This window comes from Blennius ocellaris (assembly GCF_963422515.1).
Source record: "Blennius ocellaris genome assembly, chromosome: 3".
Lineage (NCBI taxonomy): Eukaryota > Metazoa > Chordata > Actinopteri > Blenniiformes > Blenniidae > Blennius > Blennius ocellaris.
The window spans coordinates 2068740-2084263 of NC_137652.1; the positions used below are offsets into that span (position 1 = coordinate 2068740).

Consider the following 15524-nt stretch of genomic DNA (forward strand, 5'->3'; position numbering starts at 1 on the left):
CTCATTCAGTCCCAAATAATACTAATAATAATCACCACCACGCTCCATATGGCAAGTCGACTGTGCATTTATTTTCCTCAAAATAGTGCTGGTACTCATCATGTACAGTGGCAAAACAAAAATAGATATTTATAGAGTGAAAACAAAACCTGATCTCAGCTCTTCCCTCAGCTCTTCCCTCAGCTGACGGCTTTCATGAGTTTCCTGTGGCCCGTTGCTCCCCCCTGTAGGAACCGACTCTCCCCCAATACAGTTTCCCACCCTGCTTTTAAAGGGTTAAACCCCTCCCCCCTCCCCATGGGATGACTTCTCCAAGCCAATCAAATCCATGACAATACATATTCAACTCTTTTTTTAAACGGATCCCCAATTTTTCTTCTAAAGTAAACAAAAACATTTTCCACAGCAAAACAGCAAATAATTCCATTCAAAAAGAAAAATAAATTGTGACGGAGCGACGCCGTCAGTAGCAGCCCACATGGAAAGAACCTATATAAACATATATGTTTTGATATAGGTTTTGAATATATGTGACATATATAAAATTGGCCGTTTTCCTATATTTTGTGTACATATATGTACATATGCGTGCATATATATTGTCATATGTGCATACATGCAGCATTTATGTGCATATGTGCTGCATATAGGTTTCATATATGTGCATATATCCTCGTATAGGTTCTTTCCCTGTGGGAGGGCAGCGGCACACTGTCACACACACCCTGCGGCGCACTCACACTCACACTCACACTCACACTCACACTCACACTCACTTCCTCACTCCCCTCCGCACTTCACATCAGGTCGTTCTATTAGCTCGTCGCCCTCTTTCTCCTGGCTGGCGATGCTAGCAGGTGGAGTTTTCAGTTTGACTTTTCAAAAAAACTGCAACCTCTCAGTGAAGACCGTCTGCAGGACTGTCACGTGTTGGAAGAACACAAATAACGAAACAATTCATTGGCCAAAACGTAGTTTTCAGTTGGTGTTTGGAGGCGAAGACATCAGAGTGTTTCTAGCAGCTTCAACACCATTTTAATCATCTTTTCCGATATAAACCGCGATGAAAACGGCGATGAAACGTCTGTACTTGTGGCGTCTCCAGGTTTGGTGACGGTTACACCATCATCCTGCGGGTGGCGGGGCCGGACCCAGACCTCCGGCCGGTGATGGAGTTCATCGAGCGAGAGCTCCCGGGAAGCACGTTGAAGGAGAAGCACCGCAACATGCTGCAGTACCAGCTGCCCTCCTCCCTCACCTCGCTCGCCCGCATCTTCTCCCTGCTGTCCCACAACAAGGAGGCGCTCAGCATCGAGGACTACTCCGTCTCCCAGACCACCTTAGACCAAGTAAGTCCCCCCCCCCGGCACTCCCGTCACAGCCAGGGTCAAAGGTCAATCACAGGCCGTCCTCACACGTTTCTCCTCCTCCTCCTCCTCCTCCTCCTCCAGGTGTTTGTAAACTTCGCCAAGGACCAAAGTGACGAGGACCATTTGAAAGACGTCCACCTGAGCAAGCGGGACGCCGTAGTGGTGGACGTCACCCAGCTGAGCTCCTTCCTCATGGACAACACGACCAGGGAGAGCTGCGTCTGATTCCACCGCCTCGTGCCATCACGCCCCCCCCCCCCCCCTCCCTCCACCTCCCCCTCCACCTCCACCCCTCGTCCCACAGAAATGGACCACTAACATGTGGGGGACAGACAGACAGACGATGTTCATTTTCTTTTTTTATTTCAATTTTTTTTTGTGGTTTTAGTCCTCTTTTGTTGTAATTGTTCCCACGACTGCGCGGACCTGCACTTCAGCGCACAGCCTCCTGGACAGGCAGAGGCTGCAGGCGCCGCCACTCTGAAACAATGAAACTCAATGCAAATCAATGCAAGAAATGTAGAAACATATTTAAGATGAGAAGGTGTTTGTGTGTGCGGGTTGGAGACGGGTTCTCCATCCCCCCACCCCCCCTACCCCCCCAACTAGACGACACAAGGAAGGAAGAGAGAACAGACTTGAAGTGGCGGCAGGATCGAAGCTGCTCATTCAGGACGGGGATGAACGAGAGAAACTCCCCCTTCATCCCTCCATTCCTCAAAGTAGTTAGTCGTAGTCGGTGGCACTGTGGATACGCCACTGTGTGTGTGTGTGTGTGGGTGTGTGTGTGTGTGTGTGTGCGTGAGAGAGAGAGAGAGAGAGAGAGAGAGAGAGAGTGTACACACACAGACTAACAAGCTGATTTGGACCAGTCACTGCCAGACGATCAGACTGACTACTTTTCTATTCAGGGTCGAATCTTTCAGTTTGGACTCGTCACCGAGTCGCTTTATAAGACGAACCACGGTTAAGAAAAGAATTTTACAATCATGTTAATTTTGTTTTTTTTCTAACTAGTTTGATTTTCTTTTGAAGATTATTTAATTCTTTCTGACAAACATAACTCGGAGTGTTTTCCTTTTTTTTTTTTTTTTCCCTGTTTGGATTCTAACTGCCAACGAGAGTCGGTTGTTTTTCCGTCTGACGTCGTCTGACGTCGTCTGACGTCGTCCAGCTCGGCGGCGAGAGAAACGTCAGCACTCCGTTACAAACGGCGACCTTACGTAGGCGCCCGCCGAGGAGCGTAGGAGGACACCGACATACATCAAAGCACAAAGAGAGAAGGTCTTTCTTTGTTTGTTCGTCTTTCATCTTCAACAAACCGACGCTGGAGAGCCACAGGCCAATCAGAGGCGGGCGCCAGAGGATTAAAGATGGCTGAAGACCGGAGGATTTATTTATACTGCATGCTTCCCCCTGGGCCGGCGCCCGGTTCTGCCTCGCTGCCGTTGGACGTTGACGGAGGCGTGACTCTGGCGGGCGGCGTGGCGGCGGCGTGGAGGAGCCGCACCGCGCCGGCGCCGCCGGGGACATTGTGTACAGTAGCGCCAATTAGCAGTTTAAAGAAGTGTTACCAGTGGAAGTGAAGGAACCGTACCTGTGCCAAACCGAGCATCAGTCTACCGTCAACCAGCAGAACCTGGAGGAGGTGTTTATTTCTGATCTTTTTTTTTTTTTTTCCATCTTCAAATTAATCCTCCTCTTCGTCTCGCCAGCAGCTCGCCAAACAACAACAAAAAAAAAAAAGACAAAAAAAAAAAAAAAAAGAAAATTTGTGCTCGTTTGTTCAGAGTTCCTTCTATCGTCTCGTGACGTTGCCAAATTCTGACCCGTCGTCTGTAAAAGGGCGGCGTGGCGGCGGCGGTGACGGCCGCCACTCGTCTGACGTTCTGGAGGACTTGAGGTTCAGAGATTTGTTTTTTGCAGAGTTGTTTGTTTTTGTTGTTTTATGGGGGGGGGGGGGGGGTAGGGGGGGGCTGACCAGTGAGCCAGACTGTGGGTCAGGAGAATATCGTGCTTCTAAACGCTTCATAGTCCAAAAACAAACCGTGTCCGGGGATGAAGTGACGACGAACCGTCACCTCTGGTGCTCCGGCGCTAAATCTCTGATTCCTGTTGTCCTGTTGGGAAATCTCACCGGCTCCAGGAACTCCTCAACCAGTTTGAACCCCTTTTATTTTATTTTATTTTATATTTTTTGGAAGAATCTGAGCACTTTATAGGCTTAATGAGCCTTTTGTTCCAGTTATGTTGGAGACGGGAATTAATTATGACGGGGGTGACCAACCGCGTCCTGCAGGGTTTAGCTCCTCCCACTTCAACACACCTCATTGTAATGAGGAGCTCCTCATTGGGCTTTATCTCTGACGACATCGTCATTAGGTTCAGGTGTTGTGGAGCAGGGTGATGACATCATCATTAGGTTCAGGTGTTGTGGAGCAGGGTGATGACATCATCATTAGGTTCAGGTGTTGTGGAGCAGGGTGATGACATCGTCATTAGGTTCAGGTGTTGTGGAGCAGGGTGATGACATCATCATTAGGTTCAGGTGTTGTGGAGCAGGGAGGAGCTACAACCTGCAGGACGCCCTCTGCATTACGGCCAAAACAAAAGAAAACAAATCAGACGTCAGCACCGGAACACGAGACAGGATTCAGACGCGTCAGAAGATTCGTTTGAAACTTGAAAAAAAAAAAAAAAGAGAGAGAGAGAGAAGGAAGGCTTTAACGTGACGGAGAGAAACGAGTGAAAAGCAACGACGGCGGTGAGAAGAAAGCAGAACTTCTCTACTCGTGCTCAATATTATTATTATTTGTTTACATTTTTAAGTATTAAAGCTGTTTGAGTCTGTTACTCATTGTGTGTAGTTTAAACTCTTTAATAAAACAATTCATACATTTTGAAAAAAATACGTTTGTTAGATGTTTTTTCCAAACTGTGTGTGTGTGTGTGTGTGTGTGTGTGTGTGTGTGTGTGTGTGTGTGTGTGTGTGTGTGTGTGTGTGTGTGTGTGTGTGTGTGTGTGTGTGTGTGTGTGTGTGTGTGTGTGTGTGTGTGTGTGTGTGTGTGTGTGTGTGTGAGAGAGAAAATGTTGGCTAATGACTCTGAGTTTCTAGAGTTTGCATGAGTTTGTGTCCATTTCCATCTGCTGTGTTCTCACACACACACACACACACACACACACACACACACACACACACACACACGCCCAGATTGCCAGTAAAAAGCGCCTGCTGGCAGGTTTCGTCACTCACTTGTTCATCCAGCAGCAGCATGACTGTCAGAATCATCCTTGTGGGTTTTCTGCTCCTCGGTTTGGCTGCAGGTAAAAATAAACCAACAGATTTTCTTCTTCAAAGTGTCTGGAAGTGTTGTTGTTGATCTGGAAACACCAAATTGCAGTTATACTTCACTTAATATACTTTGCTTCTTTTCAAATGATAGCTCTTTGTTGGTATATTCAGGTTAAATTAATATCTAAACTCTTTACGGTGTATTGTTGTAGCTGAGAAATATTCATTGAACAGAGAAGATTCCTGTTTCTTATATAAATTACATTTTATCTCGATAACCTGAATGTCCCTCATTGACAGTTAAACAAGGTTCAGATGTACTGAATAGTACTTTTGTAAACGCCATTTTCAGTTCTCTTTCCACTAAAATAAAGGTTAATTGAGGGGGTTTATACCAGGAAACGGGAACGTCACGTCTTGAATCAACTAAGATTGGACTAAGTTATTCATTGATCACTGGGGAAAGCTGATCTACAGGTTAATGTGTACCAGCTGAGAAAATGTCAAGCTGTCCACTTATTGACCGACGAACCCGAGCACGCAGTAGAAGGGTGTTTGGAGGATTATTATTGACGTACAAAAACAGGCGCTGACGAAGAGCAGCAGATTTTAGTCCCACAAAATACAGTGAGCCAGAATACATATATATATTAGATAATAAGTATGTATGCAGCCTGATAATCTGCTTGTTTCCCAGGTGCAGAGGAGACGCCTGGACTCACGAGACAGGTGACGCTGAAACAAGAATAAAGACGATGCCGTGTTGAGGCTGTTGACTGAATCCCTCTAATCCTAATCTGGTTTTGTTGAATTTGAACTGTTAAATGTAAACCTGCAGCCGTCCTGCCCTGACATGGGGGACCTGGTGGCCTGCCCCCTGAACCTGGCGCCGGTGTGCGGCACTGATGGAAACACTTATGCCAACGAGTGTACGCTGTGTGCAGAGAGACAGTGAGCGCACACACACACACACACACACACACACACACACACACAGCTGCTCCACTCTCACACATTTCACACCTGAGTTCACTCCACGTGGGGTCATGTGAGTGTGGATCATGTGCTGGAAAGGACGACGCCCTCTGGTGGCTGAAAATAATAATCTGGGGGTGAAAAAAAAGTTTAAAAAGCGTTGCAGTTCAGTTGCGCAACAACGTTTCACGTGACGACCATAAAAAACAAAAACAAAAAACAGTGTTTGCACTGCAGCAGCAGACACAGTGACCAAGACGTAGTTAGTCTGCCGGGCCACTGAGGGCGCTGTTGCTTGATTTTATAATGAAACTGGACACAAAACGCTATAAACATGAAGAAAAGGGAGAAAAGCCGACATTGATGTGGACTGACGACGCATCAGATGCTATCAGGGTGAGTCTCAACTGTTAAACTATCGATGGGGACGATAAAACTAGGATACTGACCGCCAGTCAAACCACCACGGGCCGCCATGTTTGTTTACAACTGGATGAGCGGGGGGGGGGGGGGCACCACCGCCTCCATCAGTCTCTGCAGGAGGGATGAGCCGCCGTGAAAGAGTCTTTCCACCTCGGGAGCCGAGATAAAACTATTTTTCTGCTCCTTCTTAACTGACCTCCGGTGTCAGGAGGCGTCACTGCTGCTTCATCTCTCTGCAGTTAAAATCCAGTTTCCTCATTCAGCTGCCGGATGATCGACTGTCCTGTGACTTTCTCCTCAGAAAAACCAAGATGGACATTTTGATTGTGAAGGAGGAGAGCTGTTGACCTGCAGAGGAAACCCGGGCAACGCGAACAGCCACCATTCCCCTCATGATCATGAACATCTCACAATTCTACCACAACCAATAAAATGAATCCAGCAGAGTTCTTGTGTTCTGTTACTGTGTTCTGTTCACTGCGGCTCAAACGTTTCACAGCAAAACAATTCTTCTAGTTATTTATTGCGTTTTGGGTTGAACGTGTCGGGCCAGGTGGAGTTACTCTAAACTGAAAAACAGTCTTCATGTCGGGGAACAAGGGGAAGAACCCACGGCGGTACGAGGCCATCAGGACCATCAGCTTCCTGATGCACAACGTAAAGTGTCGCTTTAAAGATGGGAGGAAACGAGGGATCATCGATGGAAGAGAGACAAACCGTCAAAACTCTTTGTTCTATAGATTTGTTGAAGTCGATTCCAGTAAATCGTCTGACTTAGAAGACATTTGAACCGTCACTGAAATGAATAACTGATTCATTGGATTGAATATTTCAGGTGATAAAACCTGGGTCACATTCCTCCGTGAGGCGAACGGCCGGCGGGTTATCTCATCGGTCAATACGACTTTGGGAGAAAGAGAGAGAGAGAGAGAGAGAGAGCTAATTTACAGCACTAAATCCTGAGGTCAAAGGTCAGATCAGTGAGTCACGTGGTGGAAACCAGGAAACGGGGAAGAGATATCGACACACGGGAACTTCTGTCTTTTGAGACGAGTTGAAACGAAACTCCTCCGGACTCTGATCGTGACCCTGGAACATGAGTGAGTACGAACTGAGACGTTCCTCTTTTATTTTGCTTCTATTGAGCTGAAATTCATTCAGTCCAGGATGAACGTGTGCAGCAGAAACCATCTCCTTTGTTTGCTCACAGTGAACCGGCGTGACGCCACCCGTTGTCATGAAGTTCAACTGACTGGTTCTTATCGTCACTCTTTCCTCAGCGTCCAGAACCGTGGAGTGTCAGAGTGGGATCTCTATGGACCTCTTCCTCCATGTGTCTCTCGTACCAGCAGTAAGATGACCTCACCGTTTGTTTACATCACACAAATAACAAAAGCAACGAACAGGGAAAATACAATACGTCTATAAAAAAAAAAAAAAAACCTTGACTTTGATTCGACTGTTTTTCTTTTGGGGTTTTTTTAGACTCCAATTGTTTTGTCTTCTGTGTCCAGAGTCGTCCACCGAAGTAACTTGTTCAGTCTAGTAGTTAAGTAATCCCAGTCTCAGGGTTGAACTGCAGGTTAAGATCAAATCTGTTTTATCTTCGTGAGGCTGATGTTGCTCTATGTTGTTGTCCAGGTGGTGATTATCTCTGGTTGCTCTATGTTGTTGTCCAGGTGGTGATTATCTCTGGTTGTTCTATGTTGTTGTCCAGGTGGTGATTATCTCTGGTTGCTCTATGTTGTTGTCCAGGTGGTGGTTATCTCTGGTTGTTCTATGTTGTTGTCCAGGTGGTGATTATCTCTGGTTGTTCTATGTTGTTGTCCAGGTGATGATTATCTCTGGTTGTTCTATGTTGTTGTCCAGGTGGTGATTATCTCTGGTTGCTCTATGTTGTTGTCCAGGTGATGATTATCTCTGGTTGTTCTATGTTGTTGTCCAGGTGGTGATTATCTCTGGTTGCTCTATGTTGTTGTCCAGGTGGTGATTATCTCTGGTTGTTCTATGTTGTTGTCCAGGTGATGATTATCTCTGGTTGCTCTATGTTGTTGTCCAGGTGGTGATTATCTCTGGTTGCTCTATGTTGTTGTCCAGGTGGTGATTATCTCTGGTTGCTCTATGTTGTTGTCCAGGTGGTGATTATCTCTGGTTGCTCTATGTTGTTGTCCAGGTGGTGATTATCTCTGGTTGTTCTATGTTGTTGTCCAGGTGATGATTATCTCTGGTTGCTCTATGTTGTTGTCCAGGTGGTGATTATCTCTGGTTGCTCTATGTTGTTGTCCAGGTGATGATTATCTCTGGTTGCTCTATGTTGTTGTCCAGGTGGTGATTATCTCTGGTTGCTTTATGTTGTCCAGGTGGTGATTATCTCTGGTTGTTCTATGTTGTTGTCCAGGTGATGATTATCTCTGGTTGTTCTATGTTGTTGTCCAGGTGGTGATTATCTCTGGTTGCTCTATGTTGTTGTCCAGGTGATGATTATCTCTGGTTGTTCTATGTTGTTGTCCAGGTGGTGATTATCTCTGGTTGCTCTATGTTGTTGTCCAGGTGGTGATTATCTCTGGTTGTTCTATGTTGTTGTCCAGGTGATGATTATCTCTGGTTGCTCTATGTTGTTGTCCAGGTGATGATTATCTCTGGTTGCTCTATGTTGTTGTCCAGGTGGTGATTATCTCTGGTTGCTCTATGTTGTTGTCCAGGTGGTGATTATCTCTGGTTGCTCTATGTTGTTGTCCAGGTGATGATTATCTCTGGTTGCTCTATGTTGTTGTCCAGGTGGTGATTATCTCTGGTTGCTCTATGTTGTTGTCCAGGTGGTGATTATCTCTGGTTGCTCTATGTTGTTGTCCAGGTGGTGATTATCTCTGGTTGCTCTATGTTGTTGTCCAGGTGCTGATCACAGCGGCGCTGTCGTTCCTCCAGAAACGAGCCCAGAGACTCGCCATCGACCGCCAGCTGCCCTTCCTGCAGGGACGTTTCGGTATCGTGGTGTGAGTCCAGCTTTCTAACACAAGGGAAAAGAGGAAAAGATCAGCGTCAAATCAGTTTTACGACTTTGCTCTGAATGTTTGTGCGCTCACTCTTTCTATCGTCACACACGGAGGCTTTCCTTCAGCGGTGTCAGACTCTTTGCCGTCCCTGGTTCCAGGCCTTTGGACATGATCGGCAGTCTGAGGAACCGTTGGTCCTACGGCTTCGCGTTCGGCGCCGTGTCCAGCAACGTCCTCCTCCTCTTCTCTGAATCGTACCTCCCCTTCAACGTCCCCGCCTGGGCCCGAGGTACCGGCACCGACAGAACGACGTCCTTTGGGGGGGGACAGTCCAACAAACTGAGGTTGGTTTTTTTTTGTCCTGACTGTGGTTCTCAGCCGTCGTGTTCTTCGTTGGCGCTCTGGAGGTGGGCCTGGTCTACTTCCCTTTCTTTGCTTGTCTGACGTCGCCCTTCAAACTGACCGCCGCTCTGCTGGGAGTTCTCTACTCTCTGTGCTGGTAAACTCACCTTCATGGTCGCTAACTTCCTGCTCCGTCAGAACAAAGGTCCGACGGTTCATGTGTTCATGTGTTCAACAGGATCGTGATCACAGTCTGGGACACGTTCACCTGTCCTGACGGGAAGGTAGGTCTATATAACACCACACTGTCTTGAAATAGAATCTGTGTGTGAATAACAGAGCTCTACACTTCTGAACCTGTAATACGTCACTGTCAGTACGATCGGGTGTATTTTGTCTCCCTGCCAGATCACACACACACACTAATGCCTTTATTCTCAATGATTGATCAGCATGTGAACTATCGTGACGCCATTGATGGATTGTTTGCCGACCTTTGTCGACATGCAACCTGTCTGACAAACTGATCCAGAGAGAATTCCTTCGTACTGCCGTCCGGTTCTCAGTGTGAGTCTTTCCTGTCTGAAGGGAACTGACTGACTGACTGTGTTTGTGTGTCTGCAGATGCTGGGAAGGTTCCAGAAGGTGATCGTCCAGTGGCCCTGCATCGTCTCCCTCCTCTTCCTCTTGGGACGGTTCGTCCACATGCTGGTCAAAGCCGTCCGGATCCGTCTGCAGCTGCAGCCTGAGGTCCGACGAGCCAGGATGTGACTGACAGGAAGGGGTTAACTGGGTTAACTGAGTTAACTGTGCCTGAGGGTGAAGCTTCTCACTTTACTGGCAGGAGCCCGAGGAGCTGACGGAGAAACACCAGATGGAGCATGTGAAGAGACTGCTGAGGAACAGTCCTGAACACAGGTCTCACGCACACACACACACACACACACACACACACACACACACACACACACACACACACACACACACACACACCATCATCTGATGAGTTTCAGCAGTACAAGCGGAGGACTGCAGTACTGTGTGCACACGTCTGTTTATTTACTGCAGTACTGTGTGTACACATCTGTTTATTTACTGCAGTACTGTGTGTATACGTCTATTTGTTTACTGCAGTACTGTGTGTACACGTCTATTTGTTTACTGCAGTACTGTGTGTGTGTACACGTCTATTTGTTTACTGCAGTACTGTGTGTACACATCTGTGTGTTTACTGCAGTACTGTGTGTACACGTCTATTTGTTTACTGCAGTACTGTGTGTGTGTGTGTACACGTCTGTTTGTTTACTGCAGTACTGTGTGTACACGTCTATTTGTTTACTGCAGTACTGTGTGTGTGTGTACACGTCTGTTTGTTTACTGCAGTACTGTGTGGACATGTCTATTTGTTTACTGCAGTACTGTGTGTGTACACATCTGATTGTTTACTGCAGTACTGTGTGTACACGTCTGTTTGTTTACTGCAGTACTTTGTTTACACATCTGTTTGTATACTGCAGTAGTGTGTGTACACGTCTGATTGTTTACTGCAGTACTGTGTGTACACATCTGATTGTTTACTGCAGTACTGTGTGTACACGTCTGATTGTTTACTGCAGTACTGTGTGCACACGTCTGTTTATTTACTGCAGTACTGTGTGTATACGTCTATTTGTTTACTGCAGTACTGTGTGTACACGTCTATTTGTTTACTGCAGTACTGTGTGTGTGTGTACACGTCTGTTTGTTTACTGCAGTACTGTGTGGACATGTCTATTTGTTTGCTGCAGTACTGTGTGTGTACACATCTGATTGTTTACTGCAGTACTGTGTGTACACGTCTGTTTGTTTACTGCAGTACTTTGTTTACACATCTGTTTGTATACTGCAGTAGTGTGTGTACACGTCTGATTGTTTACTGCAGTACTGTGTGTACACATCTGATTGTTTACTGCAGTACTGTGTGTACACGTCTGATTGTTTACTGCAGTACTGTGTGTACACGTCTGTTTATTTACTGCAGTACTGTGTGTATACGTCTATTTGTTTACTGCAGTACTGTGTGTACACGTCTATTTGTTTACTGCAGTACTGTGTGTGTGTACACGTCTATTTGTTTACTGCAGTACTGTGTGTACACATCTGTGTGTTTACTGCAGTACTGTGTGTACACGTCTATTTGTTTACTGCAGTACTGTGTGTGTGTGTGTACACGTCTGTTTGTTTACTGCAGTACTGTGTGTACACGTCTATTTGTTTACTGCAGTACTGTGTGTGTGTGTACACGTCTGTTTGTTTACTGCAGTACTGTGTGGACATGTCTATTTGTTTGCTGCAGTACTGTGTGTGTACACATCTGATTGTTTACTGCAGTACTGTGTGTACACGTCTGTTTGTTTACTGCAGTACTTTGTTTACACATCTGTTTGTATACTGCAGTAGTGTGTGTACACGTCTGATTGTTTACTGCAGTACTGTGTGTACACATCTGATTGTTTACTGCAGTACTGTGTGTACACGTCTGATTGTTTACTGCAGTACTGTGTGCACACGTCTGTTTATTTACTGCAGTACTGTGTGTATACGTCTATTTGTTTACTGCAGTACTGTGTGTACACGTCTATTTGTTTACTGCAGTACTGTGTGTGTGTACACGTCTATTTGTTAACTGCAGTACTGTGTGTACACATCTGTGTGTTTACTGCAGTACTGTGTGTACACGTCTATTTGTTTACTGCAGTACTGTGTGTGTGTGTGTACACGTCTGTTTGTTTACTGCAGTACTGTGTGTACACGTCTATTTGTTTACTGCAGTACTGTGTGTGTGTGTACACGTCTGTTTGTTTACTGCAGTACTGTGTGGACATGTCTATTTGTTTACTGCAGTACTGTGTGTGTACACATCTGATTGTTTACTGCAGTACTGTGTGTACACGTCTGTTTGTTTACTGCAGTACTTTGTTTACACATCTGTTTGTATACTGCAGTAGTGTGTGTACACGTCTGATTGTTTACTGCAGTACTGTGTGTACACATCTGATTGTTTACTGCAGTACTGTGTGTACACGTCTGATTGTTTACTGCAGTACTGTGTGTACACGTCTGATTGTTTACTGCAGTACTGTGTGTACACATCTGATTGTTTACTGCAGTACTCAGCTGGGCTGGTTCCAGCGCAGGGTGTACCAGTGGGATCCGTACTTCAAGTTCCCCAACCGGATGATTGGCACCGTCATTATTTCTCTTATAGGCCTTTACACGGTACACACACACACACACACACACACACACACACACACACACACACACACACACACACACACACACACACACACACACCCATTATGCTTGGCCCCGCCCCCTACAACATAAATACCTGCGGTTCCTCCAGATGACTCTGGCCGACTACATCCTCAGCGACGTGGCGTTTGACGAGGTGGAGCAGTGGAAGTGGAGGCTGGAGGCCGTGGCCTCGTCCTGCAACCAGACGGGGCCCCTGGGGGCCCTGATCCCCGGCCTGGACGAGTTCCTGGACGTGGCCCGGAGTGAGTGGAGGCTCAGTGGCAGGTTGCTTTACAAGACTGTAAAGTAACCTGCCACAGTATGTGCAATAACCCCTGCATCTACGTCACTTTACCTACGTCACTTTTTCTACGTCACTTTATCTACGCCACGTTATCTACGTCACGTTATCTACGTCACTTTATCCACGTCACTTTATCTACGTCACTTTATCTACGTCACTTTATCTACGGCACTTTATCTACGTCACGTTATCTACGTCACTTTATCTACAGCACTTTATCTACGTCACGTTATCTACGTCACTTTATCTACGTCACGTTATCTACGCCACTTTATCTACGTCACTTTACTACATCACATTACCCACGTCACTTTACCTACGTCACGTTATCTACGCCACTTTATCTACAGCACTTTATCTACGTCACGTTATCTACGTCACTTTATCTACGTCACTTTATCTACGCCACTTTATCTACGTCACGTTATCTACGTCACTTTATCTACGTCACGTTATCTACGCCACTTTATCTACATCACTTTATCTACGCCACGTTATCTACGCCACGTTATCTACGTCACGTTATCTACATCACTTTATCTACGCCACGTTATCTACGTCACGTTATCTACATCACTTTATCTACGTCACGTTATCTACGCCACGTTATCTACGTCCCGTTATCTACATCACTTTATCCACGTCACTTTATCTACGTCACGTTATCTACGCCACTTTATCTACATCACGTTATCTACGCCACGTTATCTACGTCACGTTATCTACATCACTTTATCTACGTCACGTTATCTACGCCACGTTATCTACGTCCCGTTATCTACATCACGTTATCTACGCCACGTTATCTACATCACTTTATCTACGCCACTTTATCTACATCACATTATCTACGCCACGTTATCTACGCCACGTTATCTACGTCACGTTATCTACGTCACTTTATCTACGTCACGTTATCTACGCCACGTTATCTACGTCACGTTATCTACATCACTTTATCTACGTCACGTTATCTACGCCACGTTATCTACGTCACGTTATCTACGTCACGTTATCTACGTCACTTTATCTACGTCACGTTATCTACGCCACGTTATCTACGCCACGTTATCTACGTCACGTTATCTACGTCACGTTATCTACGCCACGTTATCTACATCACGTTATCTACATCACTTTATCTACATCACTTTATCTACGCCACGTTATCTACGCCACGTTATCTACGTCACTAATTGACCACTTGTTAGGACTGACCCTGTCAACACTGGTATTATTTTTACTATAGTAGGTTTATTGTACTTTATTCTACACTTTGCCCCCCCCCCCCCCCCCCCATCATAGTTTAATTTCCTTGTATCTCATCTTACTGTATATTTTGCTCCCCTTAGAACTTATTATACTTTATTCTAGTTTGTGATTTTTATCTTATTTTTTAGTCCTATTTTTTTTCCATCTACTTATTATTACTCTTTACTGTAAATACTTTTGGCCCTTAGAGTTCTTGATAGTCATTGTATATAAGATTCCTCTATTCTTACCACATTTCTTGTCTTTCCTACTCATGAGTCCTTAAGAGCAGAAGGCAACAAGTACATTTCTCCTTTGTGAGATCAATAAATCTTATCTTATCTTATCTTATCTGATCTTATCTTATCTTCTCATTATGAGGCCTGAACGATTCTGACGACTCAGGGTGATATTTGGGTGGATCAGTGACCTGGATGAGTGAAAAGCGAGTCCAGAACAAACCAAGCTGAGCTTTTCCTGCTTGTTGTCGTTCTGACAGGGTCGTGGCTCGCCACCACCATCTTCGCCAGCCTGAACTCGGTGGCCTACACCTTCCACGTCCTGGCCTGCTACAGGTGAGGCGTCGTCGCAGAGGGTTTCTTCTACTCCCGCCATCAGATCCTCTCTTTCGAAACTTTTGCTGGATATACTGCTTGACTTAAAATGGAGAGAATCCGCTGGCCAGTGTTGTTTTGACTGGAGCTGAAAGGGAAACGCTCAGAGGGATTTGGTCTCCGGCGTGACGACGGAACTTTTCACAACCCTTCAGGAAACACTTGAAGAGGCTGTGGAGAGGAGAGAAGGGATTCCTCCCTGAGAAGCTGCACAACCCTCGCTCTGCTGGCAGTGTGGTGAGACACACACACACACACACTATATAGAAATATACGCTCAAGATCCATGATAAAAGAATCCAGACGTTGACACCATCATCAAATACTAAGTGTGGAATCCCGAATCTTAAAAACCGAATGTTCTACACTCACGTCTGCCGACTTTTTTAAAATGATTTATGGGTCACTGCACCTCCTCTGTATTAAAAACAACCTAGAACCAGGTCCGCCACCAGGGGGCGCTGTGACCACACATTGACCAAAGTCCTCCTCTGCCCAGGGTTGTAGAATCTGGAACACTAAACCTCCACTTATCCCAGAAAGCAGCAGTACAGGATACGGATGATAAACAACCAAACCATGCACTTTAAAATATTTTTTTTTCTTTTTTTTTAAAAAGGCGCTTTACTTATGTCAGACTGCTGAGTAAGCACTTTATGTGTGTGTGTCTGCATGTGTGCG

The 15524-nt window shown here is 45.7% G+C and overlaps 2 protein-coding genes across 5 annotated transcripts in view; both read left to right on the plus strand.

Moving 5' to 3' along the window:
* LOC308128612 (phospholipid-transporting ATPase ABCA1-like) overlaps positions 1-3295 on the plus strand; it is a 35503-nt gene extending 32208 nt beyond the window's left edge. For all 4 annotated transcript variants that reach the window (XM_080494236.1, XM_080494237.1, XM_080494238.1 and 1 more), the window contains 2 exons: positions 1106-1349; positions 1452-3295. In XM_080494236.1, the coding sequence (XP_080350362.1) occupies positions 1106-1349; positions 1452-1595 (388 nt within the window). In that variant the 3' untranslated portion in view covers positions 1596-3295. The remainder of the gene's footprint in view (positions 1-1105; positions 1350-1451) is intronic.
* A 2220-nt stretch (positions 3296-5515) lies between these two features.
* Positions 5516-15524, plus strand: part of stra6l (STRA6-like) — a gene marked incomplete at both ends in the record, with an annotated part of 20124 nt that continues 10115 nt past the window's right edge. The window contains 12 exons of the mRNA XM_080520830.1: positions 5516-5591; positions 7341-7411; positions 8953-9053; positions 9212-9342; positions 9432-9552; positions 9634-9679; positions 10020-10145; positions 10240-10313; positions 12545-12653; positions 12784-12937; positions 14729-14804; positions 14999-15080. Coding sequence (XP_080376956.1) covers positions 5516-5591; positions 7341-7411; positions 8953-9053; positions 9212-9342; positions 9432-9552; positions 9634-9679; positions 10020-10145; positions 10240-10313; positions 12545-12653; positions 12784-12937; positions 14729-14804; positions 14999-15080 — 1167 coding nt within the window. The remainder of the gene's footprint in view (positions 5592-7340; positions 7412-8952; positions 9054-9211; positions 9343-9431; positions 9553-9633; positions 9680-10019; positions 10146-10239; positions 10314-12544; positions 12654-12783; positions 12938-14728; positions 14805-14998; positions 15081-15524) is intronic.